The sequence below is a fragment of the Oncorhynchus mykiss genome, chromosome 21 (genome assembly GCF_013265735.2).
Source record: "Oncorhynchus mykiss isolate Arlee chromosome 21, USDA_OmykA_1.1, whole genome shotgun sequence".
In the NCBI taxonomy this organism is placed as follows: domain Eukaryota; kingdom Metazoa; phylum Chordata; class Actinopteri; order Salmoniformes; family Salmonidae; genus Oncorhynchus; species Oncorhynchus mykiss.
In genome coordinates this window covers 34,705,534-34,726,619 of record NC_048585.1, presented here as the reverse complement: position 1 = coordinate 34,726,619, position 21,086 = coordinate 34,705,534, and the positions used below count along the sequence as shown (strand labels likewise).

Here is a 21,086-nt window from a genome sequence, read left to right as displayed (position 1 = left end):
ACATCCAGTGAAAATGCAGAGCGCGAAATTCAAAAATACTAAATTCAAATATTTAACATTCTTGGAAATAATAAAGCTTAACCTGTTAATCCAGCCGCCGTGTCAGATTTCAAAAAGGCTTTACGGCGATAGCAAAACCATGCGATTGTCTGAGGACAACGCCCCGCATACAAACACACGAAAATCATATTTCAACCAGGCAGGTGCGACACAAAAGTCAGAAATAGAGATATAAAAAATGCCTTACCTTTTGATGATCTTCTTCTGTTGGCACTCCAAAAGGTCCCAGTTACATCACAAATGGTCATTTTGTTCGATAATGTCCTTCTTTATATCCATAACTCATTTTAGCTGGCGCACTTAAGTCAATAATCCACCCAGTTTCCCTCCATCAAAATGAATCCCAAACGTTACTAATAAACTTTTCCAAACAAATCAAACAACGTTTATAAGCAAACCTTAGGTATCCTAATACGCAAATAAACTATAACATTTAAGACGGAGAATCGTTGTTGTCTTTACCGGAGAAAAATACCAAGAACGCGCTTTCTTCCACGAGCTTGGAAACACTACAGCCAAAATGAAGCCACCTAGAAAAACTAACATTTCTGGGTAATTTTTCCAAAAACCAGCCTGAAAATCTTTCTAAAGACTGACATCTAGTGGAAGCCCTAGGAACTGCAATCTGAGAGGACTTGTCCTTAAAATTAAAGTAATAGCCATTGAAAAAAGTGCTAAGCCTAACATTTTTTGGGGGATGGTTTGTCCTCGGGGTTTCGCCTGCCATATCAATTCTGTTATACTCACGACATAAGTTAGACGTTAGTGTTTTCTATCCAAATCTACAAATTATATGCATATCCTAGCTTCTGGGCCTGAGTAACAGGCAGTTTACTTTGGGCACGCTTTTCATCCCTATGTCAAAATACCCAGAGAGGTTAATTGTCCAACCAGAGGGAGGGGGGGAGAAATAACTCTGGACCACCGTTACTCCACACACAGAGATGCGTACAAAGCTCTCAATTTGGCAAATCTGACCATAACTCTATCCTCCTGCTTACAAGCAAAAACTAAAGCAGGAAGTACGAGTGACTCGGTCAATAAAAAAAGAGGTCAGAGGAAGCAAATGCTAAGCTACAGGACTGTTTTGCTAGCACAGACTGGAATATGTTCCAGGATTCTTCCGATGGAATTGAGGAGTACACCACATCAGTCACTGGCTTTATCAATAAGTGCATTGAGGACATCGTCCTCACAGTGACTGTACGTACCCCAACCAGAAGCCATGGATTACAGGCGGGGGGGGGGGGCTCAGGGGTTTGTGCTCAGTCCCCTCCTGTACTCGCTGTTCTCTCATGACTGCATGGCCAGGCAAGACTCCAACACCATTAAGTTTTCCGATGACACAACAGTGGTAGGCCTGATCACCAACAAACGACAACACCTTATGGTGCCAGGACAGCAACCTCTCCCTCAACATGATAAAGGACATGATTGTGGACTACAGGAAAAGGAGGACCGAGCAGCTTTAAATTCCTTAGCGTCCACATCACCAACAAACTAACATGGTCCAAGCACACCATGACAGTTGTGAAGAGGGCACGACAAAACCTATTTCCCCTCAGGAGACTGAAAAGATTTGGCATGGGTCTTCACATCCTCAAAAGGTACTACAGCTGCATCATCGAGAGCATCCTGACGGGTTGCATCACTGCGTGGTATGGCAACTGCTTGGCCTCTGACCGCAAGGCACTACAGAGGGTGGTGCGAACGGCCCAGTACATCACTGGGGCCAAGCATCCTGCCAGCCAGGACCTAATATACCCCATTCGGCGCATGTGACAAATACAATTTGATTTGAAATGTTACTACTCCCTGCTCTATTCAACCATTCTCCAAAAATCTATAAACCAACACCTTACATCTGCCACAGTAACACCTACCATACACCCACGTTGTTTTGAACTGGGTAAGTAGTAGATGTTATGGACCGATTTATGATTTTTCAACGCCGATACCGATTTTATTGGAGGACCAAAAAAAGCCGATAGCGATTAATCGGCCGATTTAAAAAAAAATAAATAAAATAAAATAAAATAAAATAAAATAAAATAAAAAAATAAAAAAATAATAAAAAAATATATTTTTAATTTATTTGTAATAAGGACAATTGCAACAATACTGAATGAACACTTATTTTAACTTCATATAATACATCTATAAAATCAATTTAGCCTCAAATAAATAATGAAACATGTTCAATTTGGTTTAAATAATGCAAAAACAAAGTGTTGGAGAAGTGAAAGTGCAATATGTGCCATGTAAAAAAGCTAACGTTTGAGTTCCTTGCTCAGAACATGAGAACATATGAAAGTTGGTGGTTTTAACATGAGACTTCAATATTCCAAGGTAAGAGGTTTTAGATTGTAGTTAATATAGTATTTATAGGACTATTTCTCTCTCTACCATTTGTATTTCATATACCTTTTGACTATTGGATGTTCTTATAGGCACTAGTATTGCCAGTGTAACAGTATAGCCTCCGTCCCTCTCCTTGCCCTTACCTGGGCTCGAACCAGGAACACATCGACAACAGCCACACTCGAAGCAGCGCCCTTGCAGAGCAAGGGGAATAACTACTCCAAATCTAAAAGCGAGTGACGTTTGAAACGCTATTAGCGCGCACCCCGCTAACTAGCTAGCCATTAGGCTGATAGTCTTGAAGTCATAAACAGCTTGCGAAGAGCTGCTGGCAAAACTCACGAAAGTGCTGTTTGAAGGAATGCTTACGAGCCTGCTACTGCCTACCATCGCTCAGTCAGACTGCTCTATCAAATATCAAATCATAGACTTAATTATAACATAACACACAAATACGAGCCTTAGGTCATTAATATGGTCGAATCCGGAAACTATCATATCGAAGAAAAAAAAGGTTTATTTCAGTGAAATACGGAACCGTTCTGGTATTTTATCTAACGGGTGGCATCCCTAAGTCTAAATATTCTTGTTACATTGCACAACCTTCAATGTTATGTCATAATTACATACAATTCTGGCAAATTTAGTTCGCAATGAGCCAGGTTTCCCAAACTGTTGCATATACCCTGACTCTGCGTGCAATGAACGCAAGAGGAAGTGACACAATTTCACCTGGTCAATATTGCCTGCTAACCTGGATTTCTTTTAGCTAAATATGCAGGTTAAAATATATACTTCTGTGTATTGATTTTAAGAAAGGCGTTGATGTTTATGGTTAGGAACAGTCGTCCAACGATTGTGCTTTTTTCCAGCGTTGCATCGATTATATGCAACGCAGGACACGCTAGATAAACTAGTAATATCATCAACCGTAGTTAACTAGTGATTATGATTGATTTTATTTTTTTATAAGAAGTTTAATGCTAGCTCGCAACTTACCTTGGCTTCTACTGCATTCGCGTAACAGGCAGGCTCCTTGTGGAGTGCAACGAGAGGCAGGTGGTTATAGCGTTGGTCGAGTTAACTGTAAGGTTGCAAGATTGCATACCCCAAGCTGACAAGGTGAAAATCTGTCGTTCTGCCCCTGAACAAGGCAGTTAACCCACCATTCCTAGGCCGTCATTGAAAATAAGAATGGGTTCTCAAATCAAATTTATTTATATAGCTGATATCTCAAAGTGCTGTACAGAAACACTGCCTAAAACCCCAAACCGCAAGCAATGCAGGTTTAGAAGCACGGTGGCTAGGAAAAAACTCCCTAGAGAGGCAAAAACCTAGGAAGAAACCAAGAGAGGAACCAGGCTATGAGGGGTGGCCAGTCCTCTTCTGGCTGTGCCGGGTGGAGATTATAACAGAACATGGCCAAGATGTTCAAAAATGACCAGCATGGTCAAATAATAATAATAATCACAGTAGTTGTTGAGGGTGCAGCAAGTCAGCACCTTAGGAGTAAATGTCATTTGGCTTTTCATAGCCGATCATTAAGAGTATCTCTACCACTCTTGCTGTCTCTAGAGAGTTGAAAACAGCAGGTCTGGGACAGGTAGCACGTCCGGTGAACAGGTCAGGATTCCATAGCCGCAGGCAGAACAGTTGAAACTGGAGCAGCAGCACGGCCAGGTGGACTGGGGACAGCAAGGAGTCATCATGCCAGGTAGTCCTGAGGCATGGTTCTAGGGCTCAGGTCCTCCGAGAGAGAGGAAACAGAGAGAGAATTAGAGTATACTTAAATTCACACAGGACACCGGATAAGACAGGAGAAGTACTCCAGATATAACAAACTGACCCTAGCCCCCCGACACATAAACTACTGCAGCATAAATACTGGAGGCTGAGACAGGAGGGGTCAGGAGACACTGTGGCCCCATCCGATGATACCCCCGGACAGGGCCAAACAGGAAGGATATAACCCCACCCACTTTGCCAAAGCATAGCCCCCACACCACTAGAGGGATATCTTCAACCACCAACTTACCATCCTGAGACAAGGCTGAATATAGCCCACAAAGATCTCCGCCACAGCACAACCCAAGGAGGGCGCCAACCCAGACAGGAAGATCACCCATCATCAGTGACTCAACCCACTCAAGTGACACTGGCTCAGCCCCTGTAATAGAGTTAGAGGCAGAGAAACCCAGTGGAAAGAGGGGAACCGGCCAGGCAGCGACAGCAATGGCAGTTCGTTGCTCCAGAGCCTTTCCGTTCACCTTCACACTCCTGGGCCAGACTACACTCAATCATATGACCCACAAGGTTGAGACCGAGTCTGCGTCTCTCACATGGGTAGGCAGACCATTCCATAAAAATGGAGATCTATAGGAGAAAGCCCTGCCTCCAGCTGTTTGCTTAGAAATTCTAGGGACAATTAGGAGGCCTGCGTCTTGTGACCGTAGCGTACGTGTAGGTATGTACGGCAGGTCCAAATCAGAGAGACCGGTAGGAGCACACACTAGCACGCTAGTGTAGGGAGGCTAGCACTGGAGTAATATGATAAAATTTTGGGGTTCTAGTCTGGATTCTAGCAGCCATATTTAGCACTGAAGGTTATTTAGTGCTTTATCCGGGTAGCCGGAAAGTAGAGCATTGCACTAGTCTAACCTAGAAGTAATAAAAGCATGGATACATTTTCCTGCATCATTTTTGGACAAAACGTTTCTGATTTTTGCAATGTTACGTAGATGGAAAAAAGCTGTCCTTGAAACAGTCTTGATATGTTTGTCAAAAGAGAGATCAGGGTCCAGAGTAACACCGAGGTCCTTCACAGTTTTATTTGAGACGACTGTACAACCATCAAGATTAATTGTCAGATTCAACAGAAGATCTCTTTGTTTCTTTGGATCCGAGTTTAAAAGTAGGAAGTTTGCAGCCATCCACTTCCTTATGTCTGAAACACAGGCTTCTAGCGAGGGCAATTTTGGGGCTTCACCATGCTTCATTGAAATGTACAGCTGTGTGTCATCCGCATAGCAGTGAAAGTTAACATTATGTTTTCGAATGACATCCCCAAGAGGTAAAATATATAGTGAAAAGAATAGTGGTCCTAAAACGGAACCTTGAGGAACACCGAAATTTACAGTTGATTTGTCAGAGGACAAACCATCCACAGAGACTGATATAACTGATATCTTTCCGACAGATAAGATCTAATCCAGGCCATAACTTGTCCATGTAGACCAATTTGGGTTTCCAATCTCCAAAAGAATGTGGTGATTGATGGTATCAAAAGCAGCACTAAGGTCTAGGAGCACGAGGACAGATGCAGAGCCTCAGTCTGACTCCATTTAAAGGTAATTTACCACCTTCACAAGTGCAGTCTCAGTGCTATGATGGGGTCTAAAACCAGACTGAAGTTTTTCGTGTACATTGTTTCTCTTCAGGAAGGCAGTGAGTTGCTGCGCAACAGCCTTTTTTTAAATTTGAGAGGAATGGAAGATTCGATATAGGCCGATAGCTTTTTATATTTTCTGGGTCAAGGTTGGGCTTTTTCAATAGGCTTTTAGTTAGTTTGGTACACATCCGGTGGATAGAGAGCCGTTTATTATGTTCAACATAGGAGGGCCAAGCACAGGAAGCAGCTCTTTCAGTAGTTTATTTGGAATGGGGTCCAGAATGCAGCCTGAAGGTTTAGAGGCCATGATTATTTTCATCATTGTATCAAGAGATATAGTACTAAAACACTTGAGTGTCTCTCTTGATCCTAGGTGCAGAATCAGGACCACTGAGCTTTGAAGGAATACGCAAATTTAAAGAGGAGTCCGTAATTTGCTTTCTAATAATCATGATCTTTTCCTCAAAGAAATTCATGAATTTATTACTGCTGAAGTGAAAGCCATCCTCAACTGACTTGCCTTGTTTAATAAAGGTATAAACAAAAAACAATTGTCGCCCAAAAATACAGATTTCCAATTGTTTTGAAAATTTGAAATCGGCCCTAATTAATCGGCCATTCCGATTAATCGGTCGACCTTGAGTAAGTAGGCCTTCTCCTTCCTCTTGCTGATTTTTAACTCTGCTCCCTACCCTCTCTCTCCCCCTTAGGGTATCCACCATCTGTACGAGGAGGGAGATGACGAAGAGGTGCAGGACGAGGGCATGGGGGAAGAGGAAGACGAGGACGAAGAGGACCGAGAGAGGGACAGCCTGAGTGACGGGACTCAGAACAAGGACTGCATGCTCCCTGAGCGAAGCTCCCGCCGCCTGAAGTCCGAGGTCGGTGATGAGGTGATCACTGGAGACTGTTTTTATATTTTATTTGATCAGTTTTATTTTGATTTCACATGGTGATTTACAAAACATTATCTGCATTTTTACTCTTCTGTTTTTTGCCTAACTTGTTTGTGGACTTAATGCACTGGAAATGCAATTGATGGAGATAGGTTCTCATTAGCAAGAGGGCCTTTGCAGCCTGTTTGCTGGCTCTGGATGCATTAGCTACATTCTCAATAGACAGAGAGCCTTAGCCTTGTGTGTACTCTGTCCATAACATCAACAGATACCTCTCTTCTTGGCAAATCTGCTCATCACCCTGTGTCATGGGGTCACATGGTTACTGTAATGGCATTATATTTTCCTCTTATGTAATTCAGAACAGCCTATTTCTTATCACAAGTGCTTTAGAAAGTTAGGTTGGGGGTTTTAGTTTTATATGCTCCTAACTGAGATACTGTACCCAATATTGGTCTAATGTATGGATATGCCAGGGTTTCGGTTTGGAAAATGTGACGCCGGACATTTGACCAGCAGCATTTTAAAACGTCTTAGGGAGGATGGTGCCCTTTTTTTTTCTTTCAATTTTCGCCTAAAATGACACACCCAAATCTACCTGCCTGTAGCTTGGGCCCTGAAGCAAGGATATGCATATTTTTGTTTCATTTGAAAGGAAACACTGAAGTTTGTGGAAATGTGAATTGAATGTAGGAGAATAGATCTCGATGATAAATTAACATGCACCGCATCGATTATATGCAACGCAGGACAAGCTAGATAAACTAGTCATATCATCAACTATGTGTAGTTAACTATTATTGTTTTTTATAAGATACTTTTAATGGTTGCTAGCACCTTACCGTGGCTCCTTGCTGCAATCGCATAACAGGTAGTCAGCCTGCCACGCAGTCTCCTCTTGGAGTGCTATGTAATCGGCCATGATCAGTGTCCAAAAATGCCGATTACCGATTGTTATGAAAACTTGAAATCGGCCCTAATTAATCAGCCAGTCCGTAATCTGTACGCATGTGATGGATAAGATGCATAACGAATATACTGTACATGTGCCAATTTTAATTCCACAACAGTATGCCAATTAACCTATAGACCGACAAGCATTTTTTTTATTCTCCCGGACAATTGGCACCGGCAAATTTATCGGCTTTTACATTTTATTTTATCTGCCAGAAGCCTGCTAGTCCAGAGAACTTAGCAATTGTTTTGTGTATTTTGGCATAAAGACATCCAAATGACATGCAATACACAGCAACAAACATAAAGCCTACAGAGGTATCACCATGGATTCATTGATTATCCATGCCCAATATCACATTACTGTTGTTGGCTACCTTTTTAATTGAACAGCGACCCAGCTTCTGCCCCTTCATCATTTCCAAGATTCCCCAGCTGCAGTTAGTAGAACTAACTATCCATGGGGTCAGTGGTTGATGTTTGTCATTCCAACAGGATCTAACTGTTTCCTGGACATCTCTCCAGGACTCTGCATCTGAAATAGACACTATTCCCTATATAGTACACTACTTTGGGGCCTGCATAATGCTCTGGTCAAAAGTAGTGCACTATACATTCTGGACTCATCCCAGGAACGCTCCCTGATGTTGTATTATGTTTCTGTCTCCTCTCCTAGCGGGAAAACAAAGAGCCCAAGACCATGCAGATCTTTGGCAGTGGTCCCAAGATGGTTGGTTTAGAGATTGTACCGGCTGGTAAGGAATTTAGCTAGTATTTGACTTCACTTATCCAGAGCAGATGCTGCAACGACAAGTGTGTTCAGGGATTTTTCGCCGATAGAAACGTTAGGGCAGGCCGCCTAAGCAGTTTATCGGGACGCCTAAGTCCAAGCTATATTTTTTATATATATTTTTTTATCTACATTTTCGCATGTTAAAATGCTTTGTGTTTTTAAACAACTTAGACCAGATATATAAATTATGTCGGAAAGATGAACCTACAATGCATTTAGAATGTATTCAGACCCTTCACTTTTTCCACGTTTTTTGTTATGTTCCAGCCTCTTCAATCTACAAACAATTCCCAATAATGACAAAGCGAAGATAGGTTTTTCGAAATGTTTGCTTATTTACCCATAGTTATGAGAACAAGGTGCCCCGTTAGCGGGACAACTTCCGGTGAAACTGGAGGGCGCGCAATTCGATTAAATAACATGGATTTGAAACATTTATGTACATATAAATGTACATATAAGTTCTTGTTAATCTAACTGCACTGTCCGATTTACAGTAGCCTTTACAGCGAAAACATGCCATGCGATTGTTTGAGGACGGCGCCCCAATATTTTTTTCATAAATTCACAAATAACGATGAAATATTCACTTACTTTTTGAAAATCTTCCTCTGATTTGTCATCCAAAGGGTCCCAGCTATAACATGTAGTGTCGTTTTGTTACATAAAATCCTTCTTTATATCCCAGAAAGTCTGTTTAGTTGGCGCCATCGATTTGAGTAATCCACTCGTTCAACATGCAGAGAAAGGAATCCAAAAATATACCGCTAAACTTTGTTAAAACAAGTCAAAATATGTTTCTATTGACTCCTCAGATACCCTAAAATGTAATCAAACTATAATATTTCATACGGAAATAAGTAAGTTTAATAGGAAAACGATATTAGCAGGTGCGTCTTCTCTTCATCGCACGCGCATACACAAATTTCCAAGACTGTGTCCCTGTAGTAAAACCTATTATTATTACTTATTTTGGACGAAACAAGCCTGAAACCTTGAACATTGAGTGCTGACACCCAGTGGATGCCATAGGAATTGCAAACTGGGAGCTAGATATCATTATTTCCCTATACTTTCCATTGTAAGAGCATAGGCTCTCAAAAATCAGGTTGGTTTTTCTTTGGATTTCTCCTACCATATCTATTGTGTTATAGTCTCCTACATTATTTTAACATTTCTACAAACTTCAAAGTGACTTTCCAATGGTACACATTATATGCATATCCTGGCTTCAGGGCCTGAGCAACAGGCAGTTTACTTTAGGCACGTCAGTCAGGTGGAAATTGAGAGAAAAGGCCCCTAGCCTGAAGAAGTTAACCTCTGGCGCAGGCGTTCCGCTAGCGACCCACCTGGCCAACATCCGGTGAAATTGCAGAACGCCAAATTCAAAATACAGAAATACTCATTATAAACATTCATAAAAGATACAAGTGTTATACATCGGCTTAAATATTAACTTCTTGTTAATCTAGCCGCTGTGTCAGATTTTAAAAAGGCTTTACGGTGAAAGCATACCATTTAGATTATTTGAGGACAGCGCCCTGCTTACAGAAGCATACAAACATTTTCAAGCCAAGGTCGAGGAGTCACGAAAGTCAGAAATAGCAATACAATTAATCACTTACCTTTGAGCTTCTTCTGGTTGCAGTCACAAGAGTTCCTGTTACACAAATGTTTGTTTTGTTTGATAAAGTTCCTCTTTATGTCCCAACAACTTTTGTTCAGTAATCCACTGGCTCAATGGCGGTCACAACATGCAGATGAATACATCCTAATAGTACCGGTAAAAGTTGTTGAAACATGTCAAACGCTGTTTATAATTAATCCTCAGGTCGTCTGTCTAAATAATTGATAATATTTCAACCGGACAATATAGTGTCTTCAATAGAAAGGGAAAAACAACGAATGGCGCGCAATCGGTCACGAGCGCAAAGGAGCTCTGCTTCATTCTGCAAGCCACTTACAATATGGTCTCATTCTTCCTCGTTTTTCAGAATACAAGCCTGAAACAATGTCTAACGACTGTTGACATCTAGTGGAAGCCATAGGAACTGCAATCTGGGTCCTAACCCAACACATACTGTATAGGCAGGCAGTTGAAAACTACACACATCAAAAATAAAAGTTAAGGACTTGTAACTAAGCATTTCATGGTAAGGTCTACACTTGTTGAAATCGCTGCATGTGTCAAAGTTTGATTTGATACCATCCCTACACTGAAGCATGGTGGTGGCAGCGTCACGCTTATGGGATGTATTTCAGCGGCAGGAACTAGTCGACCAGTCTGGATTGAGGGAAAGCTGAACGGAGCAAAGTGCAGAGTTTCTTGACAACCTGCGACGGTTCACCTTCCAACAGGACAATTATCCTAAGCACACAGCCAAGACAATGCAGGAGTGGCTTCAGGACAAGTCTCTGAATATTCTTGAGTGGCCCAGCCAGGGACCCCAAATTAGCTTTAAAACGGCAACATTTCCTTTCAGCTCCATGGCAAAATGTGTAGAATTGTAGAAAATGAACTTTTGAAAACTGCAAAAATCTATCTTGTGCGGCTGCTGTGTCATCCTATGACTGTGCCATGTTGAAAGTCACTGAACACTTCAGTAAGGCCATTCTACTACCAATATTTGTCAATGGAGATTGCATGGCTGTGTGCTCAAAAGTTTTGACACCTACTTATTCCAGGGTTTTTCTTTGTTTTTACTTTTTTCTACATTGTAGAATAGTAGTGAAGATATCAAAACTTTAAAATAACACATGGAATCATGTAGTAACCAAAAAAGTGTTAAACAAATCAACATATATTTGAGATTCTTCAAATAGCCACCCTTTGCCTTGATGACAGCTTTGCACACTCTTGGCATTCTCTCAGCCAGCTTCATGAGGTATTCACCTGGAATGCATTTCAATTAACAGGTGTGCCTTTTTCATTTGTGGGATTTCTTTTCAATTCTTAGTGCGTTTGAGCCAATCAGAAATTGTGGCAAGAACAGCTCAAATAAACAAAGGGAAATGACAATCCATCATTACTTTAAGACATGAAGGTCAGTCAATCCAGAAAATTTCAAGAACTTTGAAAGTTTCTTCAAGAGCAGTCGCAAAAACCATCTGGCGTTATGGTGAAAGTGGCTCTCATGAGGTCCGCCACATGAAAGGAAGACCCCGAGTTACCTCTGCTGCAGAGGACAGGTTCATTAGTTACCAGCCTCAGAAAATTCAGCCCAAATATATGCTTCACAGAGAAAAAGTAAGACACATCTCAACATCAACTGTTCAGAGAAAAAGTAACAGACACATCTCAACATCAACTGTTCATAGGAGACTGTGTGAATCAGGCCTTCATACTTGAATTGCTGCAATGAAAGCACTACTAAAGGACACCAATAAGAAGAGGAGACTTGCTTGTGCCAAGAAACACAGGCAATGGACATTAGACCGGTGGAAATCTGTCCTTTGGTCTGAGTCCAAATTGGAGATTTTTGGTTCAAACCGCCGTGTCTTTGTGAGACCAGAGTAGGTGAACAGATGAGCTCTGCATGTGTGTTTCCCACCGTGAAGCATAGAGGACCAGGTGTGGGGGTGCTTTGCTGGTGACACGGTTTGTGATTTATTTAGAATTCAAGGCACATTTATCCAGCATGGCTACCACCGCATTCTGCAGCGATACGCCATCCCATCTGGTTTGCGCTTAGTCCCACTATCATTTGTTTTCAACAGGACAATGACCAAACACACCTCCAGGCTGTGTAAGGGCTATTTGACCAAGGAGAGTGATGGCGTGCTGCATAAGATTTATTTAATACAAAAATAGATATATTTAACCTTTATTTAACTAGTTAGGCAAGTTGAGAACAAGTTCTCATTTACAACTGCGACCTGACCAAGATTAAACAAAGCAGTTAGACACAAACAACAACAGTTACACATGGAATAAACAAAGTCTATATACAGTGTGTGCAAATGAGGGAAGATTAGGGAGGTAAGGCAATAAATAGCCCATAGAGGCAAAGTAATTACAATTTAGCAATTAAACACCGGAGAGATAGATGTGCAGAAGATGAATGTGCAAGTAGAGATACTGGGGTGCAAAGGAGCAAGACAAATAAATAACCATATGGGGATGAGGTAGCTGAATGGGCTATGTACAGGTGCAATGATCTGTAAGCTGCTCTGACATCTGATGCTTGAATTTAGTGAGGTAAGTATAAGACTCCAGCTTCACTGAGTTTTGCAATTTGTTCCAGTCATTGGCAGCAGAGAACTGGATGGAAAGGTGGCCAAAGTAGGAATTGGCTTTGGGGGTGACCAGTGCAATATACCTGCTGGAGCGCGTGCTACGGGTTGGTGCTGCTGTGCTGATCAGTGAGCTGAGATAAAGCGGGGCTTTACCAAGCAAAAATTTAAGATGACCTGGATCCAGTGGGTTTGGCGACGAATATGAAGCGAGTGCCAGCCAACGAGAGCATACAGGTCGCAGTGGTGGGTGGCATCGTGAAAGACTGCATCCAGTTTGCTGAGTAGAGTGTTGGAGGCTATTTTGTAAATGACATTGCCAAAGTCAAGGATCGGTAGGATAGTCAGTTTTACGAGGGTTTGTTTGGCAGCATGAGTGAAGGATGCTTTGTTGCGAAATAGGAAGCCGATTCTGGATTTAATTTTGGATTGGAGATGTTTAACTTCTTATGGCTGGGGGGCAGTATTGAGTAGCTTGGATGAATAAGGTGCCTAAAGTAAACGGCCTGCTCCTCAGTTTCAGTTGCTAATATTAGCATATTATTATTAGTATTGGATAGAAAACACTCTGAAGTTTCTAAAACTGTTTGAATGATGTCTGTGAGTATAACAGAACTCATATGGCAGGCAAAATCCTGAGTTGAAATCCAAACAGGAAGTCTGAAATCTGAGCTTTGTATGTATACACCAGAGTCCCCAATGAAATCCCCTTGAGATCTTAATGTTGCACTGCCTAGGCGTTCCACTAGATGTCAACCATCAATAGAAATTATAATGAGACTTCTATGGTGTTGTGGGAGTGAATGAGAGCAGAATCTATCAGGTGACTGGCAGTCAGCCATTTTCTGATCATGCTTAATCCTCATGGTAAGAAGGAGAACTCCGGTTGGAACTTTATTGAAGCTATATGTTAAAAACATCCTAATGATTGATTCTGTACTTAGTTTGAAATGTTTCTTCGACTTGTAATATAACTTTTTGAAGTTTTTGTCGGATATAACGCTGACCAGAATAAGCGTTTGGATATGTATACCAAACGCGCTAACAAAATAAGGTATTTGGACATTATCGAACAAAACAAACATTTATTGTGGACCTGGGATTCCTGGAGTGCTTTCTGATATAGATCATCAAAGGTAAGGGAATATTTATCATGTAATTTCTTGTTGATGTCAAGATGGCGGCTATTGTGACATATTTCTGAGCGCCGTCTCAGATTATTGCATGGCTGGTTTATTCTGTAAAGTTTTTTTGAAATCAGACACAGCGGTTGCATTAAGGAGAGGTATATCTATAATTCCATGTGTATAACTTGTATTATCATCTACAATTATGATGAGTATTTCTGTTGAATGATGTGGCTATGCAAAATCACTGGTTGTTTTTGGAACTAGTGAATGTAACGCGCCTATGTAAACTCATATTTTGATAAATATGAACTTTATCAAACAAAACATACATGTATTGTGTAACATGAAGTCCTATTAGTGTCATCTGATGAAGATCATCAAAGGTTAGTGATTTAATTTTATATCTTTCTGCTTTTTGAAACTCCTCTTTGGCTGGGAAAAAAATGGCTGTGTTTTTCTGTGGTTATGTGGTGACCTAACATAATCGTTTGTGGTGCTTTCACTGTAAATCCTTTTTGATATCAAACACTGTGGCTGGATTAATGAGAATTCTATCTTTAAAATGGTGTAAAATACTTGTATGCGTGAGGAATTTTCATTGAGATTTTTGTTGTTTTGAATTTGGCGCCCTGCACTCCGCTAGCTGAACCCCAGTCCTAGACAGGTTAAGGACATTCAGAGACTTGTCCTAAAGCCACTCCTGCATTGTCTTGGCTGTGTGCTTAGGGTCGTTGTCCTGTTGGAAGGTGATCCTTCGCCCCAGACTGAGGTCTTGAGCTCTTTGGAGCAGGTTTTAAAGAAACTCTGTAATTTGCCTTGATCCTGACTAGTCACCCAGCCCCTGCCACTGAAAACATCCCCACAGCATGATGCTGCCACCATGCTTCACCGTAGGGATGGATCCAGGTTTCCTCCAGACGTGATGCTTGGCATTCAATCTTGATTTCATTAGACAAGAGAATCTCGTTTCTCTTGATCTGAGAGTCTTTAGGTGCCTTTTGGTAAACTCCAAGCGGCCTGTCAGGTGGCTTCTGTCTGGCCACTCTACCATAAAGGCCTGATTGGTGGAGTGCTGCAGAGATGGTTGTCCTTCTGGAAGGTTCTCCCATCTCCACAGAGGAACTCTGGAGCTATGTCATTGACCATTGGGTTCTTGGTCACCTCCTTGACCAAGGCCCTTCTCCCCTGATTGCTCAGTGTGGCCAGCTCTAGGAGGAGTCTTGGTGGTTCCAAACTTCTTCCATTTAAGAATGATGGAGGCCACTGTGTTCTTGGGTACCATCAATGCTGCAGAAATGTTTTGGTACCCTTCCCCAGATCTGTGCCTTGACACAATCATGTCTCAGAGCTCTACGGGCAATTCTTTCGACCTCATGGCTTGTTTTTTTCTCTGACATGCACTGTCAACTGTGGGACCTTTTTATATAGACAGGTGTGTGCCTTTCCAAATCATGTCCAATTTAATTTACCGCAGATGAACTCCAGTCAAGTTGTAGAAACATCTCAAGCATGATCAGTGGAAACAGGATGCACCTGAGCTCAATTTCAAGTCTCATAGCAAAGGGTCTGAATACTTATATAAATAAGTTTTTTTTTAAACATTTTTTAAAATAAATATAGTCATTCCAAAACCAGTTTCTCTTTTTTTATTATGGGGTATTGTGTGTAGATCGATGAGTTTTTATTTTATTTTTATTTAATACATTTTAGAAAAGGCTGTAATGTGATAAAGTCAAGGCGTCTGAATACTTTCCGAAGGCACTGTCTCTAGTGTATTTTTAGTCAATTGTTTGGCCAATAGACTTGTTTAACTGAGATTTATTTTGTCGGAAAGTAATATTTTTTCCCATAATGGATAGTGGTCACCGAACAGTTCTGAAACTATCTTCAGTGCAGCGTTGAAATGGCGCCATTCCCTGTATGTTGCTATGTGCATAATAGCAAAGTTAACCAGCATATTGGTGTTGAGAACTATGCGGCAGAGACAGCGGCGGAGTGAGGCGATGAGGAAACAACCCGTGCCTTAATTGACTTAGAAAATTGGGGCCTATACTCAATAGCCTAACTGTTAAACGTGCCTTAATTTATAAATAATATATATATATATATATATATATCAACAGAAGTAAGACAGATCCTGCTTTTGTTGCCTGTTTGAATGTTTGTTTAATATCCTACTCTGATTTATGTGAGCACCAAGCCTCACACAACGCAAAATGGGTAAAGCAATTTCACAAATTCGTCTGTTTTTAATATTTGCTATGCTGTAATAAAGGTTTTAAAGCAGACTCTGGTATTACTTCATTTATTTAATGTTTACATTGTTCCAAACGATCAGAACAATTATATTGTAATCTAACGGCACCTGTTTGGCATTCCCCTGTACCCAAGTTTCTTTTTCATGTCCTCCGCATCCATTTTGCTGTTATAATGCTGGGCATTTGTTATAACCAGTTTATTGATGTGATTATGGTAGTCTGTAGGTCAGGCCCTATTGGTCATGTGGATGCATTGCACACATATTTCACGTAAAGAGAGAAAGGGTTGATGGAATAGGGAAGGAATGGTTTTCCTAAGCAATTTCGATAACAGAACTTCTCAGAGACCAGTAAGAAAAAAATTCAATTGACTGTACTTATGTTGCAGCTTCAGCGCGGACAGCACTATGAACACTTGCTGTGCTGTAGTGCCTGCTGGGAGAGGGAGAGAGTGATTTTAACACAGCGTGGACATCGGGTTCCCTCTTGAGTTGTTTGTATCTTAATTATTTCAACAGTACTTAAAGCACCAGAGAGGTTCAGTGCATATGTGGATTTCATTAAAACACTATACACGTAAAAGTACACAGTTTAAAAAGTTTGAAAGAAAAGACCACTCTCGGTCGACCAAGATTTTAAATTATATCTGATCGTGTTGGCATAAGATGTTGAATACATGGGGGCAATTATTTATATCTTGACACGCTGTATAATCTTAGTTTTTTAACAGTTCAAATTTTTTGTCCCTCATTACCTTAATTACAATGATACTCTCCTCACTGTGTTCATTAGCTGAACTAATTGCGCTGTTTGTCTACATAACCTGGTTCAAGCATTTGCCATTTAACCCTGAAGAAGGCACTTTGTGCTGAAATGTTGGTTGCTATACCCATTAAATGTTTTGGAGCATAATTAGTGTGCAATGTTCTTTCTGTATTTTTGGGAAAATGCAAATTGTGGAATGTCAATTCCCTCAGCTCAGTATTGTAGCAATTATGTTCTCTTGTGTTACATGAGAAGACGATGGGTTCAATAAGAAGCAGCGTCACCTGAAGGCCCAGGCCTTCGCCATTAAGATGCGACCACGCAAAGAAACCCTGGAGGTCAACTTTGTGAGTATCACCAGTTAACTTCCTCATTTGTGTCGGTCTAATATTCTATAATAATTTTTTTTGTAAGTATGAGTTGATTTACACTTTCCTTCTCTGTCTGTGTTGTCCTGTTCTAACTCACTAGAGTGCTTAGAAACAAATGAATCACTAGTGGACAACAGCTCAAAATATATTTTTTTGTTTCATGGACCACTTTTTGAACGTAATCATTTGATTTATTATTATTCTGTATTTCCTGTTTATAGATTCCCCAGATTGACCTGTACATGTGCCTGATGTGTGGGCGGGGTGACGAGGAGGACCGCCTCCTGCTGTGTGACGGCTGTGATGACAGCTACCACACCTTCTGTCTGATTCCGCCCCTGCAGGATGTCCCTAAGGGGGACTGGCGATGCCCCAAATGTGTTGCTGAGGTATGGAACTCTGGTGACCCTGCCACTACCCAAGCCGAAGCTGATTCCTCACTTAACCTCTAGCGTCGAGCAATCCCTCAAGGTGTTTTTCACATATCTATTCGATAATCTATCAGTGGTGGCAGTTGGCTTCTCATCAGAAGCAAACGGAAAAATACTGCAGCTGGAGATTACGCAATAATTGCGACGGAGGACACCAAGCGACCACCTGGTAGATGTAGTCTCTTATGGTCAATCTTCCAATGATATGCCTACAAATACGTCACAATGCTGTAGACACCTTGGGGAAAACGTGGAAAACGTAAGCTGACTCCTAGCTCCTTCACAGCCATATAAGGAGTCATTTGCATGAGGCGGTTTCAAAAAATGCGGCACTTCCTGATTGGATTTTTATCTGGGTTTCGCCTGTAACATCAGTTCTGTGGCACTCACAGACAATATATTTGCAGTTTTGGAAACGTCAGAATGATTTATTTCCAAAGCTGTCAATTATATGTATAGTTGAGCATCTTTTCGTGGCAAAATATCTTGTTTAAAACGGGAATGTTTTTCATCCAAAAATTAAGAGCGCCCACGACAGTTAACTTGAATTTTCATGCTCGTCATGCATGTATTCTATATCAATGGAAGATTTTTGCAGAAGTTGTGAATTATAATTATTTATTTATTGTATCGCTTTCGGAAAATGTATCTCAAACAGCACAACATCACCACATATAGTTCATAAATACATACAGTTCACACATGCCTACCACGTGTTATAATTTTGGCTCCATATGAATAGGTTGTAGTGTTTGTTAAGCTGTGATATACAGAACCAGTCAAGTTTTGACACACCTACTCATTCAAGGGTTTTTCTTTATTTTTACCATTTCTACATTGTAGAATAATACTGAAGACATCAGAACTATGAAAAAAACACATATGGAATCATGTAGTAACCAAAAAAGTGTTAAACAAATCAGCATATATTTGAGATTCTTCAAATAGCCACCCTTTGCCTTGATGACAGCTTTGCACACTCTTGGCATTCTCTCACCCAGCTTCTTGAGGTAATCATCTGGAATGCATTTCAATTAACAGGTGTGCCTGGTTAATTTGTGGGATTTCTTTCCTCAATGCATTTGAGCCGATCAGAAGGTAGGGGGGTATACAGAAGATAGCCCTATTTGGTAAAAGACCAAGTCCATATTATGGCAAGAACATCTCTAATAAGCAAAGAGAAACGACAGTCCATCATTACTTTAAGACATGGGGGTCAGTCAATACGGAAAATGTCAAGAACTTCAAGTGCAGTCGCAAAAACCAAGCACTATGATGAAATTGGCTCTCACGAGGACCGCCACAGGAAAGAAAGACCCAGACTTACCTCTGCTGCTTACCTCTGCTGCAGAGGACAAGTTCATTAGAGGTACCAGCCTCAGAAAATTCAGCCCAAATAAATGCTTCAGAGTTCAAGTAACAGACACATCTCAACATCAACTTTTCTGAGGGGGCTGCGTGAATCAGGCCTTCAGGGTCAAATTGCTACAAAGAAACTACTACTAAAGGACATCAAGAAGAAGAAGAGACTTGCTTGGGACAAGAAATACGAGCAATGGACAATCGACCGGTGGTGCTTGTCCAAATTTGAGAATTGTGGTACCAACCGCCGTGCCTTTCAGACGCAGAGCGGATGATCTCCGCATGTGTGGTTCCCCATTTAACCAGCATGACTACCACATCATTCTGCAGCAATATTCCATCCCATCTGTTTTGCGCTTAGTGGGACTATCATTTGTTTTCAACAGGCCGATGACCAAACACCTCCAGGCTGTGTAAGGGCGGAGTGCTGTGATGGAGTGCTGCATCAGATGACCTGGCCTCCGCAATCACCCAACCTCAACCCAATTGATTTGGACCGCAGAGTGAAGGAAATTCAGCCAATAAGTGCTTAGCATATGTGGAAACTCCTTCAAGACTGGAAAAGCATTCCAGGTGAAGCTGGTTGAGAGAATGCCAACAGTGTAAAATTGTCAAGGCAAGTGGTGTCTGCTTTGAAGAATCTCAAATATAAAATATTTTTTGATTTTCACCCTACAGGAGTGCAGTAAGCCGCGGGAGGCGTTTGGCTTTGAGCAAGCCGTGAGGGAGTACACCCTCCAGAGCTTTGGAGAGATGGCTGACCACTTCAAGTCAGACTACTTCAACATGCCTGTGCACGTACGTATCAAAATCAAATGGTCACCTTGAGTAATAGGCAAAAATCTAAAGAAAACTTTTTATTTTGGAATACATACAGTGGGGCAAAAAATATAGTCAGCCACCAATTGTGCAAGTTCTCCCACTTAAAAAGATGAGAGAGGCCTGTAATTGTCATCATAGGTACACTTCAACTATGACAGACAAAATTGAGAAAAAAAATCCAGAAAATCACATTGTAGGATTTTTTTATGAATTTATTTGCAAATTATGGTGGAAAATAAGTATTTGGTCACCTACAAACAAGCAAGATTTCTGGCTCTCACAGACCTGTAACTTCTTCTTTAAGAGGCTCCTCTGTCCTCCACTCGTTACCTGTATTAATGGCACCTGTTTGAACTTGTTATCAGTATAAAAGACACCTGTCCACAACCTCAAACAGTCACACTCCAAACTCCACTATGGCCAAGACCAAAGAGCTGTCAAAGGACACCAGAAACACAATTGTAGACCTGCACCAGGCTGGGAAGACTGAATCTGCAATAGGTAAGCATCTTGAAGCAGTTGAAGAAATCAACTGTGGGAGCAATTATTAGGAAATGGAAGACATACAAGACCACTGATAATCTCCCTCGATCTGGGGCTCCACGCAAGATCTCACCCCGTGGGGTCAAAATTATCACAAGAACGGTGAGCAAAAATCCCAGAACCACACGGGGGGACCTAGTGAATGACCTGCAGAGAGCTGGGACCAAAGCCTACCATCAGTAACACACTACGCCGCCACAGACGTGTCCCCCTGCTTAAGCCAGTACATGTCCAGGCCCGTCTGAAGTTTGCTAGAGAGCATTTGGATGATTCAGAAGAAGATTGGGAGAATGTCATATGGTCATATGAAACCAAAATATAACTTTTTGGTAAAAACTCAACTCGTTGTGTTTGGAGGACAAAGAATGCTGAGTTGCATCCAAAGAACACCATACCTACTGTGAAGCATGGGGGTGGAAACATCATGCTTTGGGGCTGTTTTTCTGCAAAGGGACCAGGACGACTGATCCGTGTAAAGGAAAGAATGAATGGGGCCATGTATCGTGAGATTTTGAGTGAAAACCTCTTTCCATCAGCAAGGGCATTGAAGATGAAACGTGGCTGGGTCTTTCAGCATGACAATGATCCCAAACACACCGTCCGGGCAATGAAGGAGTGGCTTCGTAAGAAGCATTTCAAGGTCCTGGAGTGGCCTAGCCAGTCTCCAGATCTCAACCCCGTAGAAAACACTTTGGAGGGAGTTGAAAGTCTGTGTTGCC

The 21,086-nt window shown here is 41.4% G+C and overlaps 1 protein-coding gene across 8 annotated transcripts in view; it reads left to right on the top strand.

Annotated features, from left to right (window-relative positions):
* The window catches only part of LOC110500291 (lysine-specific demethylase 5A), a 76,598-nt gene that overhangs the window by 11,148 nt on the left and 44,364 nt on the right, over nt 1-21,086 (top strand). For 5 of the 8 annotated variants that reach the window (XR_005038585.1, XM_021577596.2, XM_021577595.2 and 2 more), the window contains exons 5-9: nt 6,520-6,702; nt 8,336-8,414; nt 17,091-17,185; nt 17,431-17,598; nt 19,681-19,800. Coding sequence is in view for 7 of the 8 variants with exons in the window: in XM_021577596.2 (XP_021433271.2) it covers nt 6,520-6,702; nt 8,336-8,414; nt 17,091-17,185; nt 17,431-17,598; nt 19,681-19,800 (645 nt within the window). In the remaining variant the exon portion in view is untranslated. The remainder of the gene's footprint in view (nt 1-6,519; nt 6,703-8,335; nt 8,415-17,090; nt 17,186-17,430; nt 17,599-19,680; nt 19,801-21,086) is intronic. The other 3 variants (XM_021577593.2, XM_021577592.2, XM_021577591.2) reach the window with 3 other exon arrangements.